Here is a 25,151-nt window from a genome sequence, read left to right as displayed (position 1 = left end):
GAGCGTACAAACGGTCGGATTTTCCGCCAACAGCCTGTCATCAAACAATTCGGAAAATCTGATCGTGTGAACAATATTTGAGAGAAATAGGCCTTTTGTGTACAAAGAAAAAGTAGTAGATCTTTGAATTCAGTTCATGATAAATAGGGGCAAACACAAAAGTGTTGCGTTTTTATAATTTTGCTTAGTGTAGTATTGAAGTATTGATTGTAGTTTATTAAGTAAGCACTAGATGGCAATAGGGGGAGTTATAGGGTTATGGTGATTTCAGTCAATGTCCATCAGAGGCACATATCAGAATAAACATCTGATAAATCTAACATGGTACTGTAGTTAAAGTGGTTGTAAACTCTTACATATATACAGTGAAGTTACTGGCCTCAAGTGATACACAGAGATTATACAAATCCTCCTGCATAAATTACACATGTTAATCTTCAGTCTTCTCTTCTCTACAGCTAATCCAAGTGCAGAATTTACACAGTTTGTCTGAGCTTTCAGAAAGCGAGGGGTGGGGAGCTGAAGTTACACTATGTAGAGCTAAGTAAGAGCTGATTGGAGGGAAGGGGCACACCCCCTTCACACAGCACACAAGAAGAGAGCTAAGGCTGTCAATCACAGGTTGTGGGCTGGAGCCCCCTCCCCTGTCATCTTTTTACCTCTTGATATCAGGAAAACTTGTCAGAAGTAACTCATGCAGATAGTAGTGGAACAAAACAGCAGGGAGAAATTACATGTAGTGCTCTGGATTGAGACAAATGCACACCTGAGAGTCCATGTGTGGATTACAGTTTGGTGTTCAGCAAGCGGGTTTGTACTGAGGTAAACTCCCTGACCATAAGCGCAGAGATCTTGTCATTTTCTACCTGCAAATAAAAGTTAGGAGTTTCTGTAACTGGTGCTTTGAACTTAAACAGCCAAGAAGGATAATTGTGCCTGTACATGAGGCTGTTCTGATGGTCTCTTCCATTTTATTTACCTATGTGTTTATTTCCTTTAATCTATAAACACCGCAGATTGGAAAGTTCAGGAGGTCATTTTCCTAATCTCACATATGCCTTGAAAGCATTCATGTGGTGAGAGTTGCCTAGTAAAAGTACGCTTGGTACGTGTGGTTGAATGATGTGATTGCAATACATTTTAGATATGGAAATTTTTGCAAAGCACTTGTTCAGTTGTACACATTCAGTTGGTAGGTAGATTTGCATGTCATGTCTATTTGCACGTGTTGGAAAGATATGACGCTAGTTACACTCTTTCAACACACAATGCAAATATATAAGGTACATGGAAAAATAATAAAAAACAAAAAAAAGTCTAGAACAAATTACACTCATAGTAATAAGCACTTATGTGCTTTGTGTGTTTCAGTAATATTGCAGGGTTAAATTTCTTGGGTGATGAGTAAGCACGAGGGATTCGTGTGAAACACGTCAACCATGTCCCCGTGTATCTGTCTGGTTTGGCAACAATAAAGAACCTTCAAGATTTTGACTTCGCTATGGTGTGCTACCATTTTCCTTTTCTTTATTACTTCCCTTGGTGGTGAGCACCTGCAGCAGGTAATCACCCACTGATTGCCTGAGTGGTTTATACTTTGTGGTAGGGTTGTAAAGGTTTGTGTTTTTTCACCTTAATGCATCCTGTCAGTGACCGCCCCCCCCCCCCCACCTGTTTTACTTACCTGACGCCTCTCTGCCCAGGGTTCTCGGCTGTTGATTTGATAGATTAATAGCAGCGCAGCCATTGGCTTCTGCTGCTGTCAGTCAAATCCAATGATGTGAGCATCGGGGGGTGCGGCCGAGTCCTGTATTTGGCCTCCTATGGACGCCGAATGCTGGACTCTGGAGCGTGCCTACAAGGTAACCACCTTGGGGAAGAGCTTCTCCGAAACGAGCTGCACAGTGGAGGGAAGTATAATATGTTTGTTATATTTTTTTATTTTTACCTTTACAATCACTTTAATTTCCTGACATGATAATATACAGCAACAAAATAATTTTTTATAAAAGCTGTATCTTTATTTTTCAAACGCAGTCCTTGAGCTTTAATCAATGACTTTGCCTAGGTTTAGATTATGTCATCAATCTGCTGCAGGCAGGAGGAAGCATTTCCACACTGTCCTTAGCTTTGTAAAAAGTCTCACAGGCTGCGAGGCTGTAGCAGGGGGCTGATCTGTGTCAGATATTGGTGAACACAGCCAAGAACTGCACACATACCAGTATTTACATAAATGGGTCAGTTCTGAACCAGCACCTTAATACGGCGGCGTAGATGTTCACCATGAATTGTGCCTAAATAAATTACAATCCAATGTATCAAGCAGATTAGTTGTTCTCTTCATAGTGGCAAAACTGTGCCTTTACCTAAAATAATGTGGCTACCCTCCTCCAGATGTGATTTACCCAACATAACATGTGTGCTTATAGATTTTTCAACATGGGGACAATATACAGTGGGAGTGATGGTGTCTTATGCTGCATACACACGATCGAATTGTCCACAGTACCTCGGACAATTCGATCGTGTGTAGGCTCCAGCGGACTTTTTTATCGTAAAAGTCCGGCGGACTTAGAAAGTAGTTTTGACTCAAAATGAAGAATGACGCATGCTCTGAAGCAAGTACGAGAAGGAAGCTATTGGCTACTGGCTATTGAACTTCCTTTTTCTAGTCCCGCCGTACGTGCTGTACATCATCGTGTTAGAAATCGCCAGACTTTCGGAGTGTCTGTGTGTGGCCAAGTCCGTTCCTTATAAAGTCTGGCGGATTGTTTGCCGGACCAATTCCGCCGGACAATTTGATCGTGTATACGCGGCATAACCCACACTCTTCTGTTAAAGCTAAAGTCTAGGTATGATCTTTCTTTCATACTTAAATTGATCCAGCTTAGACCAATGTAAGTATGCATATCCCATAGGACCCCCATAGAGAGGGACCGCTGTAGTAACCAATTCTACAGTGATTGCCACAATCCTCTGGCAATATACTGAGCAGCTTCCCCTTTGCATAGACCACTGGTCGCTTGATCGGCACTGCCACTATTCACAAGACACCTTTGTGGGTTTTTTAAGGAATACTAGGTGTTCTCTGACTGGACAAGCTGGAGAGGTGAAGCAGTGAAGTCAAGATTTCCACCTAATCCAATCAGAGAACCCACCGTATTAAAAAAAAAAATACAAGACATTCTATGCATGGGGGCAGTGTTGAGTGAGACCCAGTGGTCACTATGCAGAAGGAAACCACTTGGCAGCAGACCAGGAAAATTGCTCCGACCACTGTAGTGTACCCTCAGATATGAAATATGCATATTTATTGGCTCCTGCAGGTAATGTCAAAATTTGCTAGTATCGACATTCTGACAGACTTTCCTTAAAACAAAGTCCTTAAAGTGGAAGTAAACCCATCGATTTAAACAGTTAAAAATAAAAGGCATGCCGGGAATGCTAACTGCACATTGGCTGTGCTCTCAGCCAAACTATCAAACCATCCAACGGCTGATGTCATAACGAATCACATGTGCAGCACCATAGCAGTTGAAGATTAAACAGAGGCAAAGATGGCAGCTTCCTTGGCTGAAAACGATAGGGGAGTTTACTTCCACTTTAAGAGGTGCAACGTCACCATGACAAGGTTTCTGTCTTCCTTCCGGGTCTGCGGGCTCCAGCCATTTGAAAGGCTGAGCCGCATTGTCATCACTCATTCGTGTGAGTGTCATGGCCACGGTACAGCATGCCGACCTTTGAGAGCGCAGTGGGCACGCGGCGGTGATGTCACTGGGTACTACTAAATGACATATCTCCTAAATGTTGCATATTCAGGAGATATTTACTGTACCTACAGGTAAGCCTTATTATAGGCTTGGGTGCGTGTGTGTGTGTGTGTCTATATATATATATATATATATATATATATATATATATATATATATATATATATATATATATATATATATATATATATATATATATATATTATAGTACAGGACGCCAAGGTTGGGTCCTGAACGGGTGCTATGTAGCAACTATATTCGGGTTGTGGTCCCTTTAAGGAAATCCTGGTCGGCTTCAGGGGGTCACCCAAAAATGGGTGAGAGATTCCGGGGATAGTCTTTAGGAGAGGACTGACTCGCGGTCCTCTCTATATTAAGAGAGATAGTTGGGACCCGGAATTTGGGGGGCTCTGAAGTGACATTTGGGTGGGAAAGAGCCTCTCTCCCTCCCTGACCACAGGGATTTGGCACACAGGGGGTTAAAGGCCTCCAAGAAGACAGCTCATAAGATAGGAAGTAGTAGAGAGGTGTTGGTGAGGAGGAGTAGGAGATTAACACCTGTCTGAGGAGTTGTTTTGCTGTTTTGGAGGCTGCAAAAGATCTCTGTAAGGACTCTGAAAACTTTGGGGTGAAAACCCGACTACAGAACTGTAGGTGTTTTCTTTTCTTATTTTTGTGTACTGAAGATAATCGGACTTTAATTTACGTTTTATTTGTGTGCTGAAGAGAGCCTTATTTTTGATTTATTTATAATTAAAAGTATTTTGGTTTCACCTTTTACCGGTTTATGCACTTGGTCCCGCGGAGCTAGTATCCCCAAACTTTACTATTATTTTATATATATATATATATATTACTACTGCTTTAATTCTCACACTCCTGTGTTAGAATTATCTAGCAGACATCCCCAGTAGCAACAACATCCTTTTTCTCAGAGCGTCAACCAATTTCTATGGGACTCCATACTGTTCTAATCTTCTGCAGGAGAGTCAACCAATCTCCATGGGACTCCATCCTGTTCCTAATATTCTGCCTCCAATGAAGATCAGCAGCACCAGCCTCAGCTCCAGGCCTAATCCCATCCAGACAGGCAGGACTGAAGAAGCAGTTCCATCATATTCACACTCTTCAGACCAGAGCCTGGAAGGAAAAGAACGTACATCAGCCAGCCCCGTATAATCATACCCTTTCCCATAATGTATCACTGGCAAAGGAAACTCCTAGTGGTGGTCTGCAAAAAAAAAAAAGAAGCATATTCTTACTCCAAACCTACTGTGTGATCTCACACTAATACCAGACGTGACGGTGCAGTGAAGGCTGAACTTAGGGGAAGCGGAACAAGAACAAGACACAAACTATAAATTGGCATGGGCTGACTGCAGACATGCAGAACAAAATTTAGAGACACTCCTGTTTAACGGAGGGTGGCTACATATGGATCACTTAAAGGGATTGTAAAGTCTCATGCATTTTTTTATTTGTTATTATATCAAAATCTAGTATACAAAATATTTCCCTTTGCAAATCAGGGATAATGTAAAATAATTGTGTAATTACATTCCCAGACCCACCACCCTTGTACCACCCCCCCCCCCCATGCTTATCACCTGTGTGTATCTCCTCAGTTTAAATCTCTTCCATTTTTCCCCTTCTGTTTATAAAACCCTCCTTACTTTCTTCACTGTTATATCTCAGATATTCCATATTATATGTCTCCTCCACTTTTCTAAGCCAGCCCCCCACTTTGGGACTATTTCTTTCCACTTTTTAGGTATCAGACTTTTAGTGGCGTTTATCATATAGGGTGTTGCCGAATCTTTATATTGCCTTAGTGGGGTTTATACAACATGAAAAAGACATGTCCACGGTTCTTCAGCTATTTCTATGTTAGTAATCTCTTTTATATATTGTAAAATCTCCTTCCAATATATCTTAATCTTGGGACATCCCCACCAACCATATATAGGCCATAGGTCCTACTTTACAACCTCGCCACCACTCCGAAGTTTGCCCTATTTGGTATTTTCCTATTTTGTCCAGCATAATATACCACCTAGTTAAGCATTTATAATTCATTTCCACGGTTTTTATGTCTACGGATGACCCATGTACCAATTTCAAAATTTTCCCTATATCTTGACCCTTTCCTTGTGTCCCCAATTCTTTCTCCCATTGTCTTTTATATATATGGCGGGATTTCCAGCCTCCCCTCATCCAACAAGATCTTATATATCTGGGAAATACTCCCTCTAGTTTTTTCCGCTGTGCACAGCCGCTCAAAAGGTGTAAGTTCATCCCCAGCTCTTATCGGTTGCGGTAAGGTTGCTACGAAATGCTTTAGCCGGAAATACCGCCATTCGTCCACCTCCATCAATTCTTTTTTATATTTAATTTCTTGTAATGTGCTAATTTTCCCCTCTTGTGTTATATCTCTCAATTGTTTTTATTTTTTATCCAATTCCCACCACAGACCTTTTCCCAGGTGTAAAATAATTATTATCTTTTAACGAAATGAATGTATTATATTGTATTTTCATTTACTTTGCTTGTGTGTCAGATCCCAAGTTCTAAATACATTCCGTGTCATGTGTGTATTTTCTCATAGTGCCCTATGTTGTGGTGATATCCATATACTCTTACCTAAATGTGTATTAGACATTGTATTTTCCAGTTTTACCCACCTCTTCTTGCTTTTTTACCTTTGCCCATTCCACCACACGTGATAATACTGCATTGTAATAGTTTTTTAAATCTGATACATTTAGTCCCCCCCTTGGTTCTTATCTTTCCCTAACATTGAAAATGCAATTCTTAGTTTCTTATTTTGCCAGATAGATACATTTAGTGGTTAACACTTTTAACACTTTAAAATATGCTGGGGGCAGAGCTATGGGCAGCATCTGAAACTTTTACATAATTTTTGGCAATAATATCATTTTTTAAGGTGTTAATATGTCCTATCCATGAAAGAGATCTTGTTGTTTTTTTCATTTCCATTTTTATTTCCTCTAATAATAGGATATAATTCGCTAGATATATTTTCCCCAAGGATGCTGTTAATTTTATCCCTAAATATTTTAATTAATTTTTTCTCCATGGGAATTGGAAATCTCGCTATAGACTCTGTTCATCTTGTTTACTTATATTTATTTATATTATATTTATATTTAAGATTTCTGATTTGACCGGATTCATTTTAAAATTTGAGAGATCTCCATATTGTTTTAATTCTTTCAAGAGGTTAGGCAATAGGCATTGTAATTCTGGGGTTTGATATATAAAACCGTATATCGTCTGCAAATGCATCCAATTTGTGTTCCTTCTCCCCAATCTTAACACCTCCTATGTCTGGGTTATTGCAAATTGTTGACAAAAGGGGTTCTAATGTCAATATGAACAAAAGCAGTGATAGGGGACACCCCTGTCTTGTCCCGTTGTACATATCAAAAGGGGCGGAAGCTGTTCCATTAACTTTTACAGTTGCTGTAGGATGTTTATACAGTACTCGGATCCATTGCATTATCCTTGGACCTATTCCCAAGCTTTCCAGCGTGTTCATCATAAATCCCCAGTCTACTCTGTCGAATGCCTTTTCGGCATCTATCGACAGAAGTAGACCGGGGAAGTTCCCTTTCTGATTTTTTGAAGTAACAGCAACGTTCACACCCCATTGTCTCTCCCTTCTCTTCCCGGGACAAAACCTACCTTGGCAGCATGGACCAGGTTGGTCATTAAATCTTTCATTCTTATTGCCAAAACTTTAGCAAATAATTTTGTGTCTGCATTTAACAACGATATTAGTCTATAGTTTGAACATTTAGTGCTATCTTTCCCTTCCTTTAGGATAATTGTTATTGATGCCAACAAGGCCTCCCCCTCATGTCATACTTAACTCCTAGACTGTTCATATATAAACATAGTTTTGGTGTTAAGATTTCTTCATTTTTTTTTTTAAATAGCAAGTCGTAAAATCGTCGGGGCCTGGGCTTTTTCCTAGTGCTGATTCTTTTAATGTCCTATTTATCTCCTGTTATAGGTAACTCCAGGGTAGCTGCTTTATTCTCTATTATTCGGGGTAAATTTGCTTTTTTTTAGATGTTCTTTTATCCTCTCTATTTTTCCTATTTCCTGTTGCCCCTTTTGGTTTACCGAACATAGCGACCCATAGTAATTTTGGAAGACTTTGGACATTTATTTTGTCGCATATATCATTTCCCCTTTTTTATTTTGTATTTTTTCTATATAATTCACAGATTTTTTTATTTATTTTTTCCCTCAACATCCTTGCTAGGTGTTTACTGTTTCTATTTCCCCACTGGTATCTTTCCTTTTGATATTCTATTAAATGTCCTCGTCTATTAAATCTTTTAATTCATCTTTTTATTAACAATGCCTGATACAGGTCTTGATTTTGCCCTCTGTATTTTTTATGTCCTTGCGTCAAGTATTTATTTTATTAATTTTTCCATAACTTTTATTCTTTCCTTTTTTTTCCTAGCTCCCATCAAGATCAGAATCCCCCTAATATAGGCTGTATGTGCTTCCCACAGGGTGGCTTCTGATACCTCCTTTGTATCATTTAATCTAAAATATTGTTTAATTTATTTTTTTATTATTTCTACCTCTTTTTTTTGTCCTGTATTAAATCCTTGTTTAATCTTCATGAGTAGGGTTGTCTCTGAGCTCCTGGTACCTTAATTTCCATTGTCACTGGTGCATGATCTGACAGAGTTGTTATTTCTATGTTTGTTGTAATTAGCAGGTCCAGTACCCATGCTCTACCATTATATAGTCGATCCTGGAGCATGTCCCGTGTACAGCGGAGTAGAATGTATAATCTTGTGTCTTAGGATGTTGTGCTCTCCATACATATATCATCTGACATTGGTATAACTTCTGTTTAATCGCTTTCAGTTGGACAATCCTAGCTCCCTGTACACGGGACGTACTATCCAATCCAGGATCCATACAACAATTCAAATCTCCGGCAATTATCACTTTCCCTTTTTTGACATACATTAACTTTCCCATGGCCTCTTTTAGGTAGTTTGTTGGATTCCTATTGGGGCAATATACAGTGTCTCACAAAAGTGAGTACACCCCTCACATTTTTGTAAATATTTTATTATATGTTCTCGTGTGACAACACTGAAGAAATTACAGTTTGCTACAATGTAAAGTAGTGAGTGTACAGCTTGTATAACAGTGTCAATTTGCTGTCCCCTCAAAATAACTCAACACACAGCCATTAATGTCTAACCCGTGGGCAACAAAAGTGAGTACACCCCTAAGTGAAAATGACTGACTAAATTGGGCCCAAAGTGTCAATATTTTGTGTGCCCACAATTATTTTCCAGCACTGCCTTAACCCTCTTGGGCATGGAGTTCACCAGAGCTTCACAGGTTGCCACTGGAGTCCTCTTCTACTCCTCCATGATGACATCACAGAGCTGGTGGATGTTAGAGACCTTGTGCTCCTCCACCTTTCATTTGAGGATGCCCCACAGATACTCAATGGGGTTTAGGTCTGGAGACATGCTTGGACAGTCCACCTTTACCCTTGGCTTCTTTAGCAAGGCAGTGGTTGCCTTGGAGATGTGCTTGGGGTTGTTATGTTGGAACACTGCCCTGCGGCCCAGTCTCCGAAGAGAGGGGATCATGCTCTGCTTCAGTATGTCACAGTACATGTTGTCATTCATGGTTCCCTCAATGAACTGTAGCTCCCCAGTGCCGGCAGCACTCATGCAGCCCCAGACCATGACACTCCCACCACCATACTTGACTGTAGGCAAGACACCCTTGTCTTTGTACTCCTCACCTGGTTGCCGCCACACATGCTTGGCACTATCTGAACCAAATAAGTTTATCTTGCTCTCATCAGACCACAGGACATGGTTCCAGTAATCCATGTCCCTTAGTCTGCTTGTCTTAAGCAAACTGTTTGCAGGCTTTCTTGTGCATCATCTTTAGAAGAGGATTCCTTCTGGGATGAGAGCCAGGCAGACCAATTTGATGCAGTGTGCGGCGCATGGTCTGAGCACTGACAGGCTAACCCTCCCCCCCACCCTTTAACCTCTGCAGCAATGCTGGCAGCACTCGTACTCTATTTCACAAAGACAACCTCTGGAAAATAACGCTGAGCACATGCACTCAGTGTCTTTGGTCGACCATGACGAGGCCTGTTCTGAGTGGAATCTGTCCTGTTAAACCGCTGTATGCTCTTGGCCACCGTGCTGCAGCTCAGTTTCAGGGTCTTGGCAATCTCCTTTTAGCCTAGGCCATCTTTATGTAGAGCAACAATTCTTTTTTTTTCAGATCCTCTGAGAGTTTTTTGCCATGAGGTGCCATTTTGAACTTCCAGTGACCAATATGAGAGAGTGAGAGCGATAACACCAAATTTAACACACCTGCTCCCCATTCACACCTGAGACCTTGTGACACTGACAAGTCACATGACACCAGGGAAGGAAATTGGCTAATTAGGCACAATTTAGAAATTTTCACTTAGGGGTGTACTCACTTTTGTTGCCAGCAATTAAAACATTAATGGCTGTGTGTTATTTTGAGGGGACAGCAAATGTACACTGTTATACAAGCTGTAAACTCAGTACTTTACATTGTAGCAAAGTGTAACTTCTTCAGCATTGTCACATGAAAAGATATAATGAAAAAATTACAAAAATGTGAGGTGTGTACTCACTTTTGTGAGATACTGTATGTTTGCTAGTGTACACTCCATTTCATATAGTCTTCCCTTTAGGAAGAGATATCTTCCTTCCGGGTCTGTCATCCTATCCTCCAACAGGAACCTCACACCCTTGGCAATTCCAATTGCCAATCCCTTTGCCCCATATTATGGGGATTAGATGGAAATATGGAAATTGTTTTGAATATAATCTCATATTTGTTTCTTGGGATGTATATGTCTCTTGAAGGAAAACCACTCCGGCCTTATAATGTCTGATCTCCTTTAGGATTTTATGCCTTTGCTGTCGGTGTATTTAATCCTCGTACATTGTATGTCAGAAAGTTAATTGATGTCATATCTTAATCTTTAGGATTCCCCCCCCCCCCTTTCTAGGTGCTTCCTCCAATATTGACTGCATATTCTTATATTAGTGGAACTAAATTGATTATAACTATGAAGGGTCTTGTTTTTTTTTTTCCTGGGTTACTACTTTACTTCCTTGTGGGGTACCTTTCCCCCTTTTAGTTGGCAATCGAGCGCTGACACTTTGTTCCTCCATTTTGCTTATCTCTAATTCACTTACTGTACTGATATCTTCTCTGGATTTATCTGGTAGTTCTCCTTTCTTTTTCCCAGGGTCTTTTTTCTTTTCTTTAGTCCCCTGTAGTTTTTTTTTCTAATCCTGGACTTTTTGGGCTCCCCTCTTTTTTGTTAAATATTTCTGGATCATGCTTGTATTCAAGTTCCCTTTTAGAGTTCTGCCTCTCATAATGGGTCTCTTGTTTGCTATTTTTTTTTTTCCTCCCCAGGTTGGTTTCTCTTTTTTAAGATCTGATATCTTCTTTCCTAGGTCCTAAAGTGCTCTTTATGTCGTACCTGTGTGTTTCCACGTGTGTTATTGTGTCGTTCTTTTTAAGTTGGTCTCTTCTTAATAAGGAGTCTTGCCTGGTTCTTTATCACACTTCTGTTCTTCACTCCTCCAGATCTTACTCGCTGCGTCAAACCTCTCCACGCAATATCTATGGTCATAGATTGTCCATATGAGAATTATATTCAGTTCCTATTCAATTCCACCACAATTCACATTTGATTTCGCATGCGCTTTGTATATTGGTATGTTTACTCAAACGACTTTCCGTACACACTGTAAGAGGGTGCTAGTGGTTCCGATATGCTACTCTTTAACTGGTTCCCGACCGGCTCCTGCACATATACATTGGCAGAATGGCACGGCTGGGCAAAGTAATGTACCCATACATTACTTTGAATTCCGCGCCTGCCGAGAGCTCCGTGACCGTGGTTGCAGGTCCCGCGGACTTGATTGCCGCAGAGATACCCGCGATTGTGTCACGGAGCTCAAGAGCGGGGAGATGCCGATGTAAACAGCATCTCCCCGTTCTGCCTAGTAACAGCACACTGATCGTCTGCTCCCTGTCATCGGGAGCAGCGATCAGTGTGGTGTCACACACAGCCACGCCCCCATACAGTTAGGAACACACCCCTAGGAACACTTAACCCCTACACTGCCACCTAGTGGTAAACCCCTTCACTGTCGGTGACATTTTTACAGTAATCAATGCAATTTTATAGCATTGATCGCTGTATTAATGCCAATGGTCCCAAAAATGTGTCAAAATTGTCCAATGTGTCCGCCATAATGTCACAGTCACAATAAAAATTGCTGATCGCTGCCATTACTAGTAAAAAATTTTTTTTATAATAATGCCATAAAACTATCCCCTATTTTGTAGACGCTATAACTATTGCGCAAACCAATTAAACGCTTATTGTGATATTTTTTTTTTTTTTACGCAAAATATGTAGAATATATATTGGCCTAAACTGATGGAAAAAATTTTTTTTTATATATTTTTGGGGATATTTATTATAGCAAAAAGTAAAAAATAATGTGTTTTTTATTTTCAAAATTGTAACTCTTTTTTGTTTATAGCGCCAAAAGAAAGCTCTATTTGTGGGAAAAAAGGACGCCAATTTTGTTTGGGAGCCACTTCGCAGGACCGCGCAATTGTCAGTTAAAACGACGCAGTGCCGAATCACAAAAAGGGGGTAAATCCTTCCGGGGCTGAACTGGTGAATAAGAAATAGTTGCCACTTACCCCATCCTCACCCTTTCCCCTCTATCTGTGTTATTGATCATTTCCACTTTCTGTACTCTTCTCTCCTCCTCTCCCCCTACAAAATTTCAAGGGAGCAGCAGAGAGGTGATTTTCATTCAACAAAGGGATTGTCATGGTTATGCAGTGATCTTCCTGTGTTTGCTTACCTCCCCTCATGTGTTCAGACTAAGAGGCCAGCCACTTCCACCTGGTGGTTTTTATAACCTCTCCTCTAAGCATGGCTCCACCCCAGGCCGTATTAGGGAGCCCTATATTAACCTGTGCACTGCAGGCCATCAGTGCTGATCAACCATTGTGTATTCCTTTGTGTGTTCAGCTTCCTGTTTCCTGCCGTGTGCTCTTCTGTTGTTCCGTTACCGACTTTGGCATGTCTTTGACTATCCCTGTTTGCCTGTGATCCTGACCTTTTGGCGTGTCCCTGTCTATTTCTGTCTGCTTATGGCCCCGACCTTGGCTTTGTCCCTCACCATCCCTGTCCTCCTGTTGTCTACTGTGGGTGTGAGCTGGGGGACCCTGGGGGTTGCGAACTGGAGCCAGTTGCAGCCAAGTCCATCCTCACCACTCGAGGCTCTGGTGAACACCTGCTGGCTCTTAGACTCCGCGCCCCAGGGAATCTTAAGCTCTAACCCCGGTGGGACCCGTCTCCCGTCCGCAGCAGTCAGCCGTAGGGTCCACAACCTTGCAGTGCACTCCTGATCCCTACGGTGTGCATCTGTCACCTCGCCTCGGGGTGACCTGACAGGGATCCAATCCAGGGAGACCTACACAGGACCGCGCCCAAAGCAAAAACAAGAACAGCGAGGGGGGAGGGGGCAGTGCACTCCAGACAGTCCAATAAGCTCTTCTGTATGTTTAATAAAGGTCAGGGTCTTGTCTGCACATTCGCCCTTTCCCTCCAATCATATATAGTTCATATGTAGTTTATATACTGTTCATAGATTTTCCTTATACCAGTCATATATATTCACATATGTTTCTATAGCTTGCTGAGGACCATCTACCTGGAAAAGCGAGCTAGAGCAGAGCAGATTCAAGCTTGCAAAAAAGAAAAAGGGGTGGGAACATTGCGTACCAGACAGTCCAAGAGGACTACAGTATAAGCAATATGTTGATATGTTTGATATATGTCAGGGTCTTGTCAGCACATTTTCCTCTTATCCTCCAGTTATATATTATTCATATGACGTTTATGCACCGATCATAGATTTTCCTTTTTATAATCACATACGTTCCAAAAGTGTCTTATTGCGGCTTTCTTTATGGTGCACATATACATTGCAACCAGATCTCATGTGTTTCTACCGCTTTCCTGCTCCTTTTCAATACATTTGCTACACAATTCCATCAGTTTTCTTGCAACTCTGATGCTGCTCAAAACCGCTAGGCTTAAAGCATGGAGTAGTAGGCAGATTAATATTTAACACACCTGGAATAGGTAGTTTGATAGAGCGCTCTACCACACCCAAGAGTCCATCTACATGGAGAGGCGGACTATAGCAGGCACAGGTTTGCAAACTCAGTGAGGTATGTTTAATTCATTTAATTCTACCTTAATTCCTCTGGCTTAACTCCTGGTACCTCCAGCTTTCCACGATGCTGTTGCTCACCTCTCCCACTGTACATTCTCTCCTGGGTTCAAAGGGGGTGAAGGTGGGGGGGGAGACCGGGACGGACTTTAGGCATGCTCTGCCAATCCACTCACTTTGTCTGGAGCTCCGGTCCCTGGGAGATTTGCAATGTCATTCTCCACCACATCCGGCTTCAGCACTCGTGTCCCACTATGTATCTGTCCCTGAGGCTATCATTCAGGGAGTTCTCTATGACCTCTCATGCCGCTCATCTCCCGTCGGTCCACCCGGAGCATCCCTCATGTGCTCTCGATTGGCGCTATGGTCAGACCCCCTCCCTCAACACAGCAGCGTCACATCCTCATCACCCCCAACCTTAATGCATTCTATATGTAGCACCCTGATGTTTAGGCAGGGTTGCTAGTAAATTTATTGCCAAGTGATAGTTGCCTTGGCCAATTGATAGGACGTCAATTGATTTTGTCCTAATTCTGGAATTGCTACACTTCTCTCTTCTGTCACTAGATGGCCGGGTATCTGGTGGCATTAGATAAGACCAGGGCATTGCAAGGACAGATTAGGAATGAATGGAGTTTTATTTAAAAAAAAGTCAAACCTTTACAACCCCTTTTTTTAAAGCAAAAATAAACCTTACTATCCATTACACCCAAGGAAGTTGACATCCTATCCCGTGTTTGATCTGCAGTTGCCATGGTGCTCTACATGTGCTCAGTTATAACACCAGCCATTTGATTGATTGAGAGCACAAGAAACTCCGTTATCATTCACAGCATACCTTGAATATAACTGTTTTGAAAAAATTACAATAGATGGGTTTGGTTCCGCTTTAAAAAGCATTACTAAAGGTAATTTAAAAAAAATTTAAATACCTATGTTATACTCATCTGCTCTCTGCACAGTGAGTGCTCACTGCTGAGCTGTGTGTGTCTATGGAGCCATGCTCCATAGACACACACGGAACAGCTTAGCCCCACCCCCACTTCCTCCTCACAGCATTTGAGTGATAGTAGCAAGAGCCAATGGTTCATGCTACTGCCTGAGTCCCTGTGTGAAGAGGTAAGAGAAGAGATGCAGCCGCGCACAGCGCTGGATCGATTGAGAACTCAAGTAAGTATGGTGATGGAGGACAGAAAACTGTAAAGCGTTTTTTACCTTAATGAAGGGAGTACATTAAGATAAAAAAATGTTTAGGCTTGAGAACCACTTTCAGTAGCTGGATAGAATGAGATCTTTTTTTTAGATAGGTTAGTTCACATGTATACTTCCAACATGTATTTAGCTGTTTGCCTGCAGTCCGTTTTTAACTGACACGTATTGTGAAAGCCCTAAAGCTGTTTACTAAAATTAGCTTGCGCTGTAGGTTGGGTGTTATTCTTACCTAAAGGTGAATGAGGAAACTGATATATTCCTCTGAGCAGATCTTCCTCTTATTTGTCGTAAATTGGAAAGCCCCAATAAAGATAAATGCATCCAGGAATATGAATACAGTAATGATAATACACGCCTCATTTCTTGGGCCACCAATATGAGTAAAAACATTCTGGGGAATTGGATACGCTTTAGACTTCCGCTGTGCCTTTACATGAAAATTGTCAATGCAGATGTCAGATTACTGTACCTGTTAAGCAGGTCCTGGACCTGATGGGGACAAAGGCAGGATTACAAATCTGACAGTTCTAACCTCTCAAACATTTTTTAGTTATAATTGAATAATTTTTTTAAATTGAGGACTTTCCAGATCTTGGCTCGGCGAAAAGCCAGCCTACTTTTGTGACAGTATTGTCAGAGGAAAAGGTCAGTCTTCCGCAGTCACTGTATTGTAGTGCAACTCTTGTACAGTTGTAGTTTTCTGCTCTGACCAGGTTTGAGAGCCCTTTTTGTCTGATTTAGATGAAAAGAAGGTAAACTTGTACTGTTGGTTTTAAACATTTTTTTTATTCTTCTAGCAACACCACAAGTCACAAAACAGTCCCGAGATGTCTGAAATCCTTCATGAATTGGTACTTGCATCTGAGAAAGCTGCGTGTATTGCTCGTGCCTGCCGTGAAGAGGAAACCCTTTTTCAGCTATTGATTGAAGAAAAAAAAGAAGATGAGAAGAATAAAAAGTTTCTCACAGATTTTAAAACGCTAGCTGACGTATTGGTCCAGGAAGTCATAAAATATGATCTTGGAAAAAAGGTAAGGTACAGCCAATAACATGCATGCCTAGGAATTACTGCATTTATTAGCGTATAACAATGGCACATAACACGCACTTCTACTTCAAAGATCTTAATTTGTATGTTTTATTTATCGCTATTTATTAAAGGGGTTGTAAAGGTTCGTTTTTTATTTTCTAAATAGGTTCCTTTAAGCTAGTGCATTGTTGGTTCACTTATCTTTTTCCTTCGATTTCCCTTCTATTTTTTTATAATCACCTTTTATTTATCTTCTTTAATCATATCAGTTAATTACAATAATCAATTAATACAATACAATATACATTCTTTCCATTTTCTCTATCCCTTTACCCATGTACATCCCAGAAGAAAGAAGAAAAAAAAACAAAAAACCCCCACCCACATTTTAATTATAACCATTCTCTCTTCCCCTCTCCCCCCTCCCCCCACTCCCTATTTTATCTCTGTTGAGTACTCTTTCCAACCTTCCCAAATATCATTAAAGTCATCTTGTTTATTTCTGATCATATGTAACCATTTCTCAGCTTCCATTATTCTATCTACTTCCTTTTTCCATTCTACTAATGTGGGGCATTTAGTCTGTTTCCATAACCTAGGTATCATTACCTTAGCTGCGTTCAATAGATGCGGTGTGATGCTTCTTTTATAGGCTTTACTTGCTAATGGCATCCCGTGGAACAGAAAATGATCAATCGAAAATTCTATAGGTTTCAGAGTCAGCCTCTTAATCCACGGGGCATCCCAGAATTTTTTAATCTTAGGGCACGTCCACCAAATATGGAGATATGTGTCTTTCTGCACACATCCCCTCCAGCATCTTGCATCCGATTTCGGAAACATCTGTATTAAACGTGCTGGGGTACGATACCATCTAATTAAAAATTTATATGCCATCTCCTGGGTTTGGGAGCTAATAGAGGAGCCATGTGTTACTTTTATCATACTTTGTATTTGTACTGTTGTAAACTTCTGCCCAATTTCTCTCTCCCATTCTCTTATATAATAGGGTATTGCCATGTCCATCGTCTTAAATATCAGTTTATACATCCTAGATAATACATGTTTAGCCTCAGGATTATTTATACACCATGATTCAAACGTGGTAATCGAGTCCAGTGGCCTCATCATGTTTTTCCTTTTATTAAAAAAATCCGTTATTTGGAAATACCTCCAAGTGGCCATTGGAATTTCCCCCCTTATCGATATCAATTCTGTTATGGGTACCACCACACCCTTTGGGGCTATTCTAGCGCATGTGGCCCCTCCCTCTCTATTCCAGCTCCCTAAATTCCTCCCATCTTTCCCTTGACAGAACCAACGGTATCCTTCTATTGGTGTTAGAGGGGATATCATAGGGGCAAACTTGCCCTGAATATTCAACCTATCCCATATTGATAATGTTGACTTAGTTAATGGTGATATCCACTCTGATAACCCTCTATTCGCAGTTGGTATCCACGGGGCCCCCTCTAGCTTCCTGCCTGCTATTGTTTTTTCCAAGTTCACCCATATTCTCTTTGAGGAATCATGACGCCAATTCATTATTCTTACTAGAGCCACCGCTTTATAATATATACTTATATCTGGTAATCCAAGCCCTCCCTCCAGTTTTGGTCTCCTTAGTGTGTCATATGACACCCTAGGGTGTTTATTCCCCCACACAAAGTTTGTAAGGGCCTTTCTCACTTGCCTAAAAAAGGACTGTGGGAGTGACACAGGTACTGTTGATAATACATAAATAAATCTTGGCAACACATTCATTTTAATAAAATTCACTCTTACAAACCATGTCAGAGAGAGGCCCTTCCAACTCTGTAGGTCTTTTATTACTTTTTTTATTAGGGGGTCATAATTTAGTTCGTATAATTTTTTTTAAATTATGCGTTATATGTATCCCCAAATATACCAATGATTCTGGACTCCAGATAAAGGGGAAATTTGATTGTATGTAAGATCTCGTCTTACTAGGAACATGAATTGGCATCATAAGTGATTTCCCAAAATTTATTTTAAAATTAGACAGGTCACCAAATTGGTCCACCTCTTGCATCAACTCTCTTAATGAGTCCTTAGGGTTGGAGAGGTAGAACAGAAGGTCATCTGCATATGCGGAGACCTTGTGCTCCACTGCCCCAATCCGAATCCCCGTGACTCCCCCATTCCTCCTAATCATACATAAAAAAGGTTCCAGAACTAAAGCAAACAACATAGGCGAAAGAGGACACCCTTGTCTGGTCCCATTCTTTATATTAAAATACTCCGACAGCCCCCCATTCACCTTAATCCTTGCTTTGGGGCTATTATATAATGCCATCACCCATCCCATCATACGCTCTTCCAGTCCCACCTCCCTCAGAACCTCGGACATAAAGACCCAATTAACTCGATCAAACACCTTTTCGGCGTCCATCGACAATACTACCCTCAGTATTTTATCCGGTCCATTTTGCGCCCAGTGCAAAATGTGTAAGGCTCTGATGGTATTGTCTCTAGTTTCACGACCTTTTATAAATCCTGTCTGGTCCAAATGGACTATTTTTGCTACCTGTTCTTGCATTCGAAGAGCCAGTATTTTAGATAGGATCTTAGTGTCTGAGTTCAACAGGGAGAAGGGCCTGTAGTTCGCACAGTGTTGGGGGTCCTTCCCCCCCTTTGGCAATACTGTTATATATGCTAATATCGCCTCAGGTGGTAAAGGGTTAGATGTTTTAATCGCATTAAAGTAGTTACATAGGGGGCGGCTTAAGATTGGCAGGAATCTTTTATAATATGCGTTTGTGAAGCCATCCGGTCCTGGACTCTTCCCTAACGCTAAATTCATTATCACCCTATTTAGTTCTTCTTCCGTAATTATTTGTTCCATTTCCTCCAATGCTTTTTTCGGGATAGTCGGCAGTTCCGCTGCTCTTAAATATTCTCTATTTTTTTTTTCCTTTCCTCTAATCCCCCCTCCCCATTCCTCACTGGGCTTGGTTCTATATTATACAACAACTTGTAATACTTTTGAAATTCTGCTGTAATTTTCTGGGTATCTATTATTTGTCTCTTATTCACTACCAAATTATGGACATGCTTTACTTCTTGTTGTCTCTTTAACTGTCTAGCTAGTAACTTTCCTCCTTTACTCCCTTGCTCGTAGAAACGTTGTGCATAATACCTTTGTTTATTTTTCACTTTTAGATCTAGGCATTGGACCAATTTCAATCGTAATTCCTCCAGTTTATTCACCTCTGCGCATTGTAGATTATTTTTATGTTTGATTTCTAATTTATGTATTTCTTCTAAAAGTTCCTCTATTTCCTTTTGCCGTTCCTTTTTAATATATGAGCCCTGCGCAATCAATTCCCCCCTCACTACTGCCTTATGGGCCTCCCACACCATCTGGTTGGACACATCACCTGGAACATTATCTACAAAATAATCAGTTAACCTTTTATATAATTTTTCAAAAACTCTTTTATCATCCAATATATTTTCATTTAAGCGCCACGTTTTCCCTTTACTCCCTATCGTTCTCATCCTCATATTCATTTCTATTGGGGCGTGATCTGAAATTGTGATTAATCTAATTTTAGAGGATTGTACCCTATGTAAATCAAACCGATCTATCATAAATAGGTCTATCTGTGAGTATGTGTTATGTGTCTTAGAGTAATAACTGAAATCTTTCTCTCATGCATGTAGTGTCCGCCAACTATCTATCAAATGTAACATTCTTGAACTCTTTTTTAAGTGTCTCTGTGCTCTAAATGACAATGGTGTTTTTCCAGATGATGTGTCCATCTCAGGATCTAATGTGAGGTTAAAATCTCCTCCTAATATTAATATCCTTTCCCTGAACTTCCCTAATTTTTTCAACGTTTTTGATATGAAATCCACCGTGCGATTATTAGGGGCATAAATTGTTGCAAATGTACAGTACTGCCCATAAATTTTCCCCTTCACAAACAGATAACGCCCCTCTGGGTCTGCTTCTACTTCCATACAAGAAAAAGGGCACTGCTTATGGAACGCTATTGAAACTCCTCTTGCTCCGTTAATAGGGGAAGTCGCATGATGCCACTGACTAAACAGTGAACATGGCATTCGTGGGGATGCCCCTGTCACGAAGTGCGTCTCCTGAAGGAACACAATCTCTGTTCCCAGGGAACGCAGCTCGCACCAGAGCTTTCCCCTTTTACATGGGGAGCCCAGTCCCCTTACATTATAAGATATTATCGTGACATCCTCCATCTCCCTTCACCTTCCTCCTCCTACCCCCCCCCCCCCCCCACTCCATTGACTTCCTCTGGTCATACCTGACATCATCAAAGCATTGAGATACCAAGGGAAGGGGAGAGAGAGAGAGAGAGAGAGAGAGAAAAAAAAACATCCCCCACCCAAAACCCCCCTCCACCCCCCCTCCCCCTTCTGGATGCACTTATTTTACCCAAATACCCTCCACTAATCGGGGGATCCCTCCCTGGGTGAGTATACTGCCCACCCCTGAATTTCACCTCCTTCCTGCCTATCTGCGGAATTAGAGGTCTCCCTTCTTGAGACCATCCTATTGGGGGCAACATAACCATCGGTGTGGGTGATATCCCTGGTGTCCCCCCCGAGCCCCCCAGAGGCACCACCCACCAGTACAGAGCAACCAAAAAAAAAAGAAAGAAAAATTAATACTTGCTAAATGAGAGAGACTGAGAGGTACACACAAAAAAAAAAAAAAAAGAAGGGGGGGGGGGGGGGAGAGGGGGATAGGAACAGGCAGATAACACCGGTAGCACACTAGTCAGGGTGCAGGACAGGGCAGAGGGAAGGGATCCCTTTCCATTTTTAGGAAATATAATACTTCTAAAGGGGTTTCCCCCATTTCCCCCATCCCGCCTACTACCCCCCCATGTTTCCCTCATACTCCGGCCCCAACCCCCCCCCCCCCCAATCCTCCCCCACTCCCTAATTTATTCTCTGCCAACGTCGATTTCCCTTCTAAATGTTTTTTTTCTTTGTCTGAATTTCTCACTTCCTGTTCCTCCTCAGTAAGCTGTTCTGGCTGACTAAACACCGCTCGGATGATGGTGTGAAGTTTACTGAGGAAAAACAGGAAGTGAGAAATTCAGACAAAGAAAAAAAATATTTAGAAGGGAAATCGAAGAAAAAGGTAAGTGAATCAACAATGCACTAGCTTAACCGCTTAAGGACCACCTCCTGCACATATGCGTCGGCAGAATGGCACGGCTAGGCACAATCACGTACCTGTACGTGGTTAAGTTCCCAGCTGTGGGTCAGGAGCGCGGCGGCATGCTCCTGACCCGGTCCTGAGCGCCTTGACCGTGGCCGCGGGACCAGCGGGCCCGATCGCCGCTGGTGTCCCGCGATCGGGTCACAGAGCTGAAGAACGAGGAGAAGTCTGTGTAAACAAACCTCTCCCCGTGTTTCCAACTGTGGCTGTCACTGATCATCTTTTCCCTTTTATAGGGAAAGATGATCAGTGATGTCACATGCCAGGCCACGCCCCCCACAATAAAAGAAAAAAAAAATAACGTTACACATAACCCCTCCTCGCTCCCGAGTGGTTAACTACTTCACTGACAGTGTCATTTAAACAGGAATCCGTGAATTTAAATAGCAATGATTGCAGTATAAATGACAATGGTCCCAAAAATATGTCAAAAATGTCCGATGTGTCCGCCATAATGTCGCAGTTGCAATAAAAATTGCTGATAGCCGCCATTACTAGTAAAAAAAAAAAAATTAATAAAAATGCTATAAAACTATCCCCTATTTTGTAAACGCTATAACTTTTGCGCAAACCAATCAATAATCGCTAATTGCAATTTTTGTTTTTACCAAAAATATGTAGAAGAATACGTATCGACCTAAACTGAGGAAAAAAATGTTTTTTTTATATATTTTTTGGGGGATATTTATTATAGCAAAAAGTAAAAAATATTGCATTTTTTTTTTTAAATGGTCGCTCTATTTTTGTTTATAGCGCAAAAAATAAAAACCGTAGAGATAATCAAATACCACCAAAAGAAAGCTCTATTTGTGGGAAAAAAGGACGCCCATTTTGTTTGGGAGCCACGTCGCACGACCACGCAATTGTCAGTTAAAGCGACGCAGTGCTGAATCGCAAAAAGGGGCCTGGTCCTTTGGCTGCAAATTGGTCCGGGGCTTAAGTGGTTAAAGGAACCTATTTAGAAAATAAAAAACAAAGCTTTACAACCCCTTTAACTATTATCTTGTGTGTATTTGCACAGTGTTTAGGATGTTTTAAAACTTGTTTTGTAACTCATGCTGACTATTGGTGCTTTAGTTTCCAGGTTTAGAGAAAAATGTAAAAGGAGAAGAATCCAATGAATTTACAAATGAACTTGGTTAGTAGAAAAATTCTATCTTGCTTCTTATGCTGCAACTTTTTATCTCGTGAAAACAAGAACTATAAAAAAAAAAAAAAAAAATCAGCATGCCTTATAATGATTATTTAAAGGAGAAGTGTGATTTTTGTTTTTGTTTTTAAACACACACTCATACTTACCTATGCTGTACCTGCCAGCTCTAAAACCAAAATTGCAGTTATCTCAACCGAGGTTTGCTCAGTTCTCTGTCTTCACTGAGCAGAGAGCGATGACTGTCAGTCACCATTCTATGCTCTGCCCCTCCAGCGCTTATTATGGCATCGGGCTGTGGAGAGGGTGGCAGTGCGCTGAGAGACTGAGCCAACTGCCGGTCTGTCATGTGGGTGGATCTTGACAATAAAGTCGGCCCTTGTCCGGCTCCTAGATTACAGGAGTGCAGAAATAAGTGCACTCCTGTGACCCAGAAGAGAAATATAGCCAAAAGAGCTTTGCCCATACTTCTCCTTTAATCGTAAGAAGCAAATATAAACATAGGAATTTACTTTCTTCAAATTTACCTCCTCTCAGCAAATTCCTCCAGTGTTGGGAGAACAATTATTAAAGTGATTGTAAAGTCTCTTTTTTTCCCTATAAAAATAACAAACATGTTATACTTTCCTGCTCTGTTGCAGTGGAATTGCACAGATTGGCCCCGATCCTCCTCCTTTCGGGTCCCTCTTCTGTGATCCTCGCCCCTCCCCCCTGTTCAGTGCCGGTGTCCATTCAGACAAGCCACCCCGTCCCCTATCTCCCCTGATTGGCAGCAGCCAATGGTACCACTGCTGTGTCTAAGGGGGGAGAATCTTGGACGGCTGAGACACTCATGGACATCGCTGTACAGAGAGGGACCTCATGTAAGTGTTAGGGGGCCTGAGGGGGTTTCTGCACACTGCACCTGGCTAATCACAGGCAGTGAGACATTTTGCGGTCCGCAGCTGCACAGATCAGGAAATGACTCACTGCCTGTGATTAGCCATGTGCAGTGTCATCTTCCTGGTGGGATCAGGCAGGTGGGATCCCGAACATGCCCAAGCCCATCTCTACCAGTCAGGTGTTAGGGAGCTAGCTAGATAACACCTACATCTTAGCACACTTGATCAAGTCCCCATATCCTTAAAGGATAAGTTCACCTTTTGTAACATGTTACATGTTATACTCGTACTGAGGGTGTAACATGTTACTGTTACAACAGCCCCAGCAACCCCCGATTCCACATTGTGACAGCGAGCCAGGGATCCTCTCTCTGCACTCGCTGTCACAATTAAAAAAAAACGTGCTCCGCACAACCTACTGCATCATTCTTTTGCAAAGTCTTGCGAGTGGGAGAGGTACAAGTATGGACATTCATTGCAGCTATTGGTTTGCAGTTCTCAATGAACTACCTCGGAGCTGTTGTGCACTCTAGTTAGTTCATTGATGCTTCCCGCAATTGTGTAACTGCCTTCCCAAATGAGGTATGGAGCAGACAGCTTACATTGACAGTCTGCAGGATCCTTGCATTGCACTCATGATTTGCTGACAGTATTTTTACCTGCAAAAGCATTTACTATTTTTATTATTTTTCAAAGGTGAACTTCTCCTTTTAAGGAAATATATGTTCCCAGTTAACTTTCAACCTCCCTACATTTTCATTAGGTCTCAGTGGTGTCGCTGGGGGGGGGGGGGTGGGGTGCGGTTCACACCTGGGTGACACTCGCCAGAGGGGTGACACCATCCCAAGGGTGGCGAAAGCCCTGGCTCCCTTTAGCAGTTTTTTTTTTTTTTGCCGGAACCCCTTCGGCACCCTGGCCTGTATTTTCCTCCTCTCTCACTACTGCACTGCTGAGCCTGTCACTAACTCACTATATCTAATCTCTGCCCGGGCAGTGTGGCTGCTGCTGCACACTGTGTGTCCTCTCCAGCTGCCACCCGGGTGTACCATGTACTTGAGCTGCCTGTTCTGGCCTCGAGCTGGTGTGGTAAGGGGCGGGGAGGTGTCGGCTTGCAATGGGGGTGTCCTCCGCCGCCCGAGGTGAGCTATTGTGATAGGTGGGGGTGGAGGGGGAGGAGGATGTTGTCATGGTGTCAGTCACCCAGTTACATCTGAGCCGCCCAGAGCTGGTGTATTAAGAGGGAGGAGTGCCCTGTGCTGGTCTGATAATATAGCTGTGTCCAGCAGCACACTCCCCCAGGTTTTCAGGCCAGCTCAGGGTGGGCGGCTCAGCTACTTTACTTATAATATAGCTTGGCTTGCATACACACAATCATACAAAAGTTCTCTGAACTTTCGACCGTCAAGAACTCAGTGATGTACAACACTACAACGAGCCGAGAAAATTAAGTTCAATGCTTCTGAGCATGCGTCGAATTGTTTCCTCGTGCGTGTCGGAATTGCTACAGACGATCAGAATTTCCCATCGGT

General features: G+C 41.8%; 1 protein-coding gene across 1 annotated transcript in view; it reads left to right on the top strand.

Moving 5' to 3' along the window:
• The window catches only part of INPP1 (inositol polyphosphate-1-phosphatase), a 65,462-nt gene that overhangs the window by 20,726 nt on the left and 19,585 nt on the right, over positions 1–25,151 (top strand). Inside the window, exons 3-4 of the mRNA XM_077448676.1 lie at positions 16,132–16,365; positions 22,669–22,729. Of these exons, the coding sequence (XP_077304802.1) occupies positions 16,162–16,365; positions 22,669–22,729 (265 nt within the window). The 5' untranslated portion in view covers positions 16,132–16,161. The remainder of the gene's footprint in view (positions 1–16,131; positions 16,366–22,668; positions 22,730–25,151) is intronic.

The sequence above is a fragment of the Lithobates pipiens genome, unplaced genomic scaffold (genome assembly GCF_037356315.1).
Source record: "Lithobates pipiens isolate NorthernLeopardFrog02 unplaced genomic scaffold, aLitPip1_a1.2 Scaffold_22, whole genome shotgun sequence".
In the NCBI taxonomy this organism is placed as follows: Eukaryota; Metazoa; Chordata; class Amphibia; order Anura; family Ranidae; genus Lithobates; species Lithobates pipiens.
Note: the sequence above shows the minus strand (reverse complement) of the source record. Positions and strands in the feature narration are given on the sequence as shown.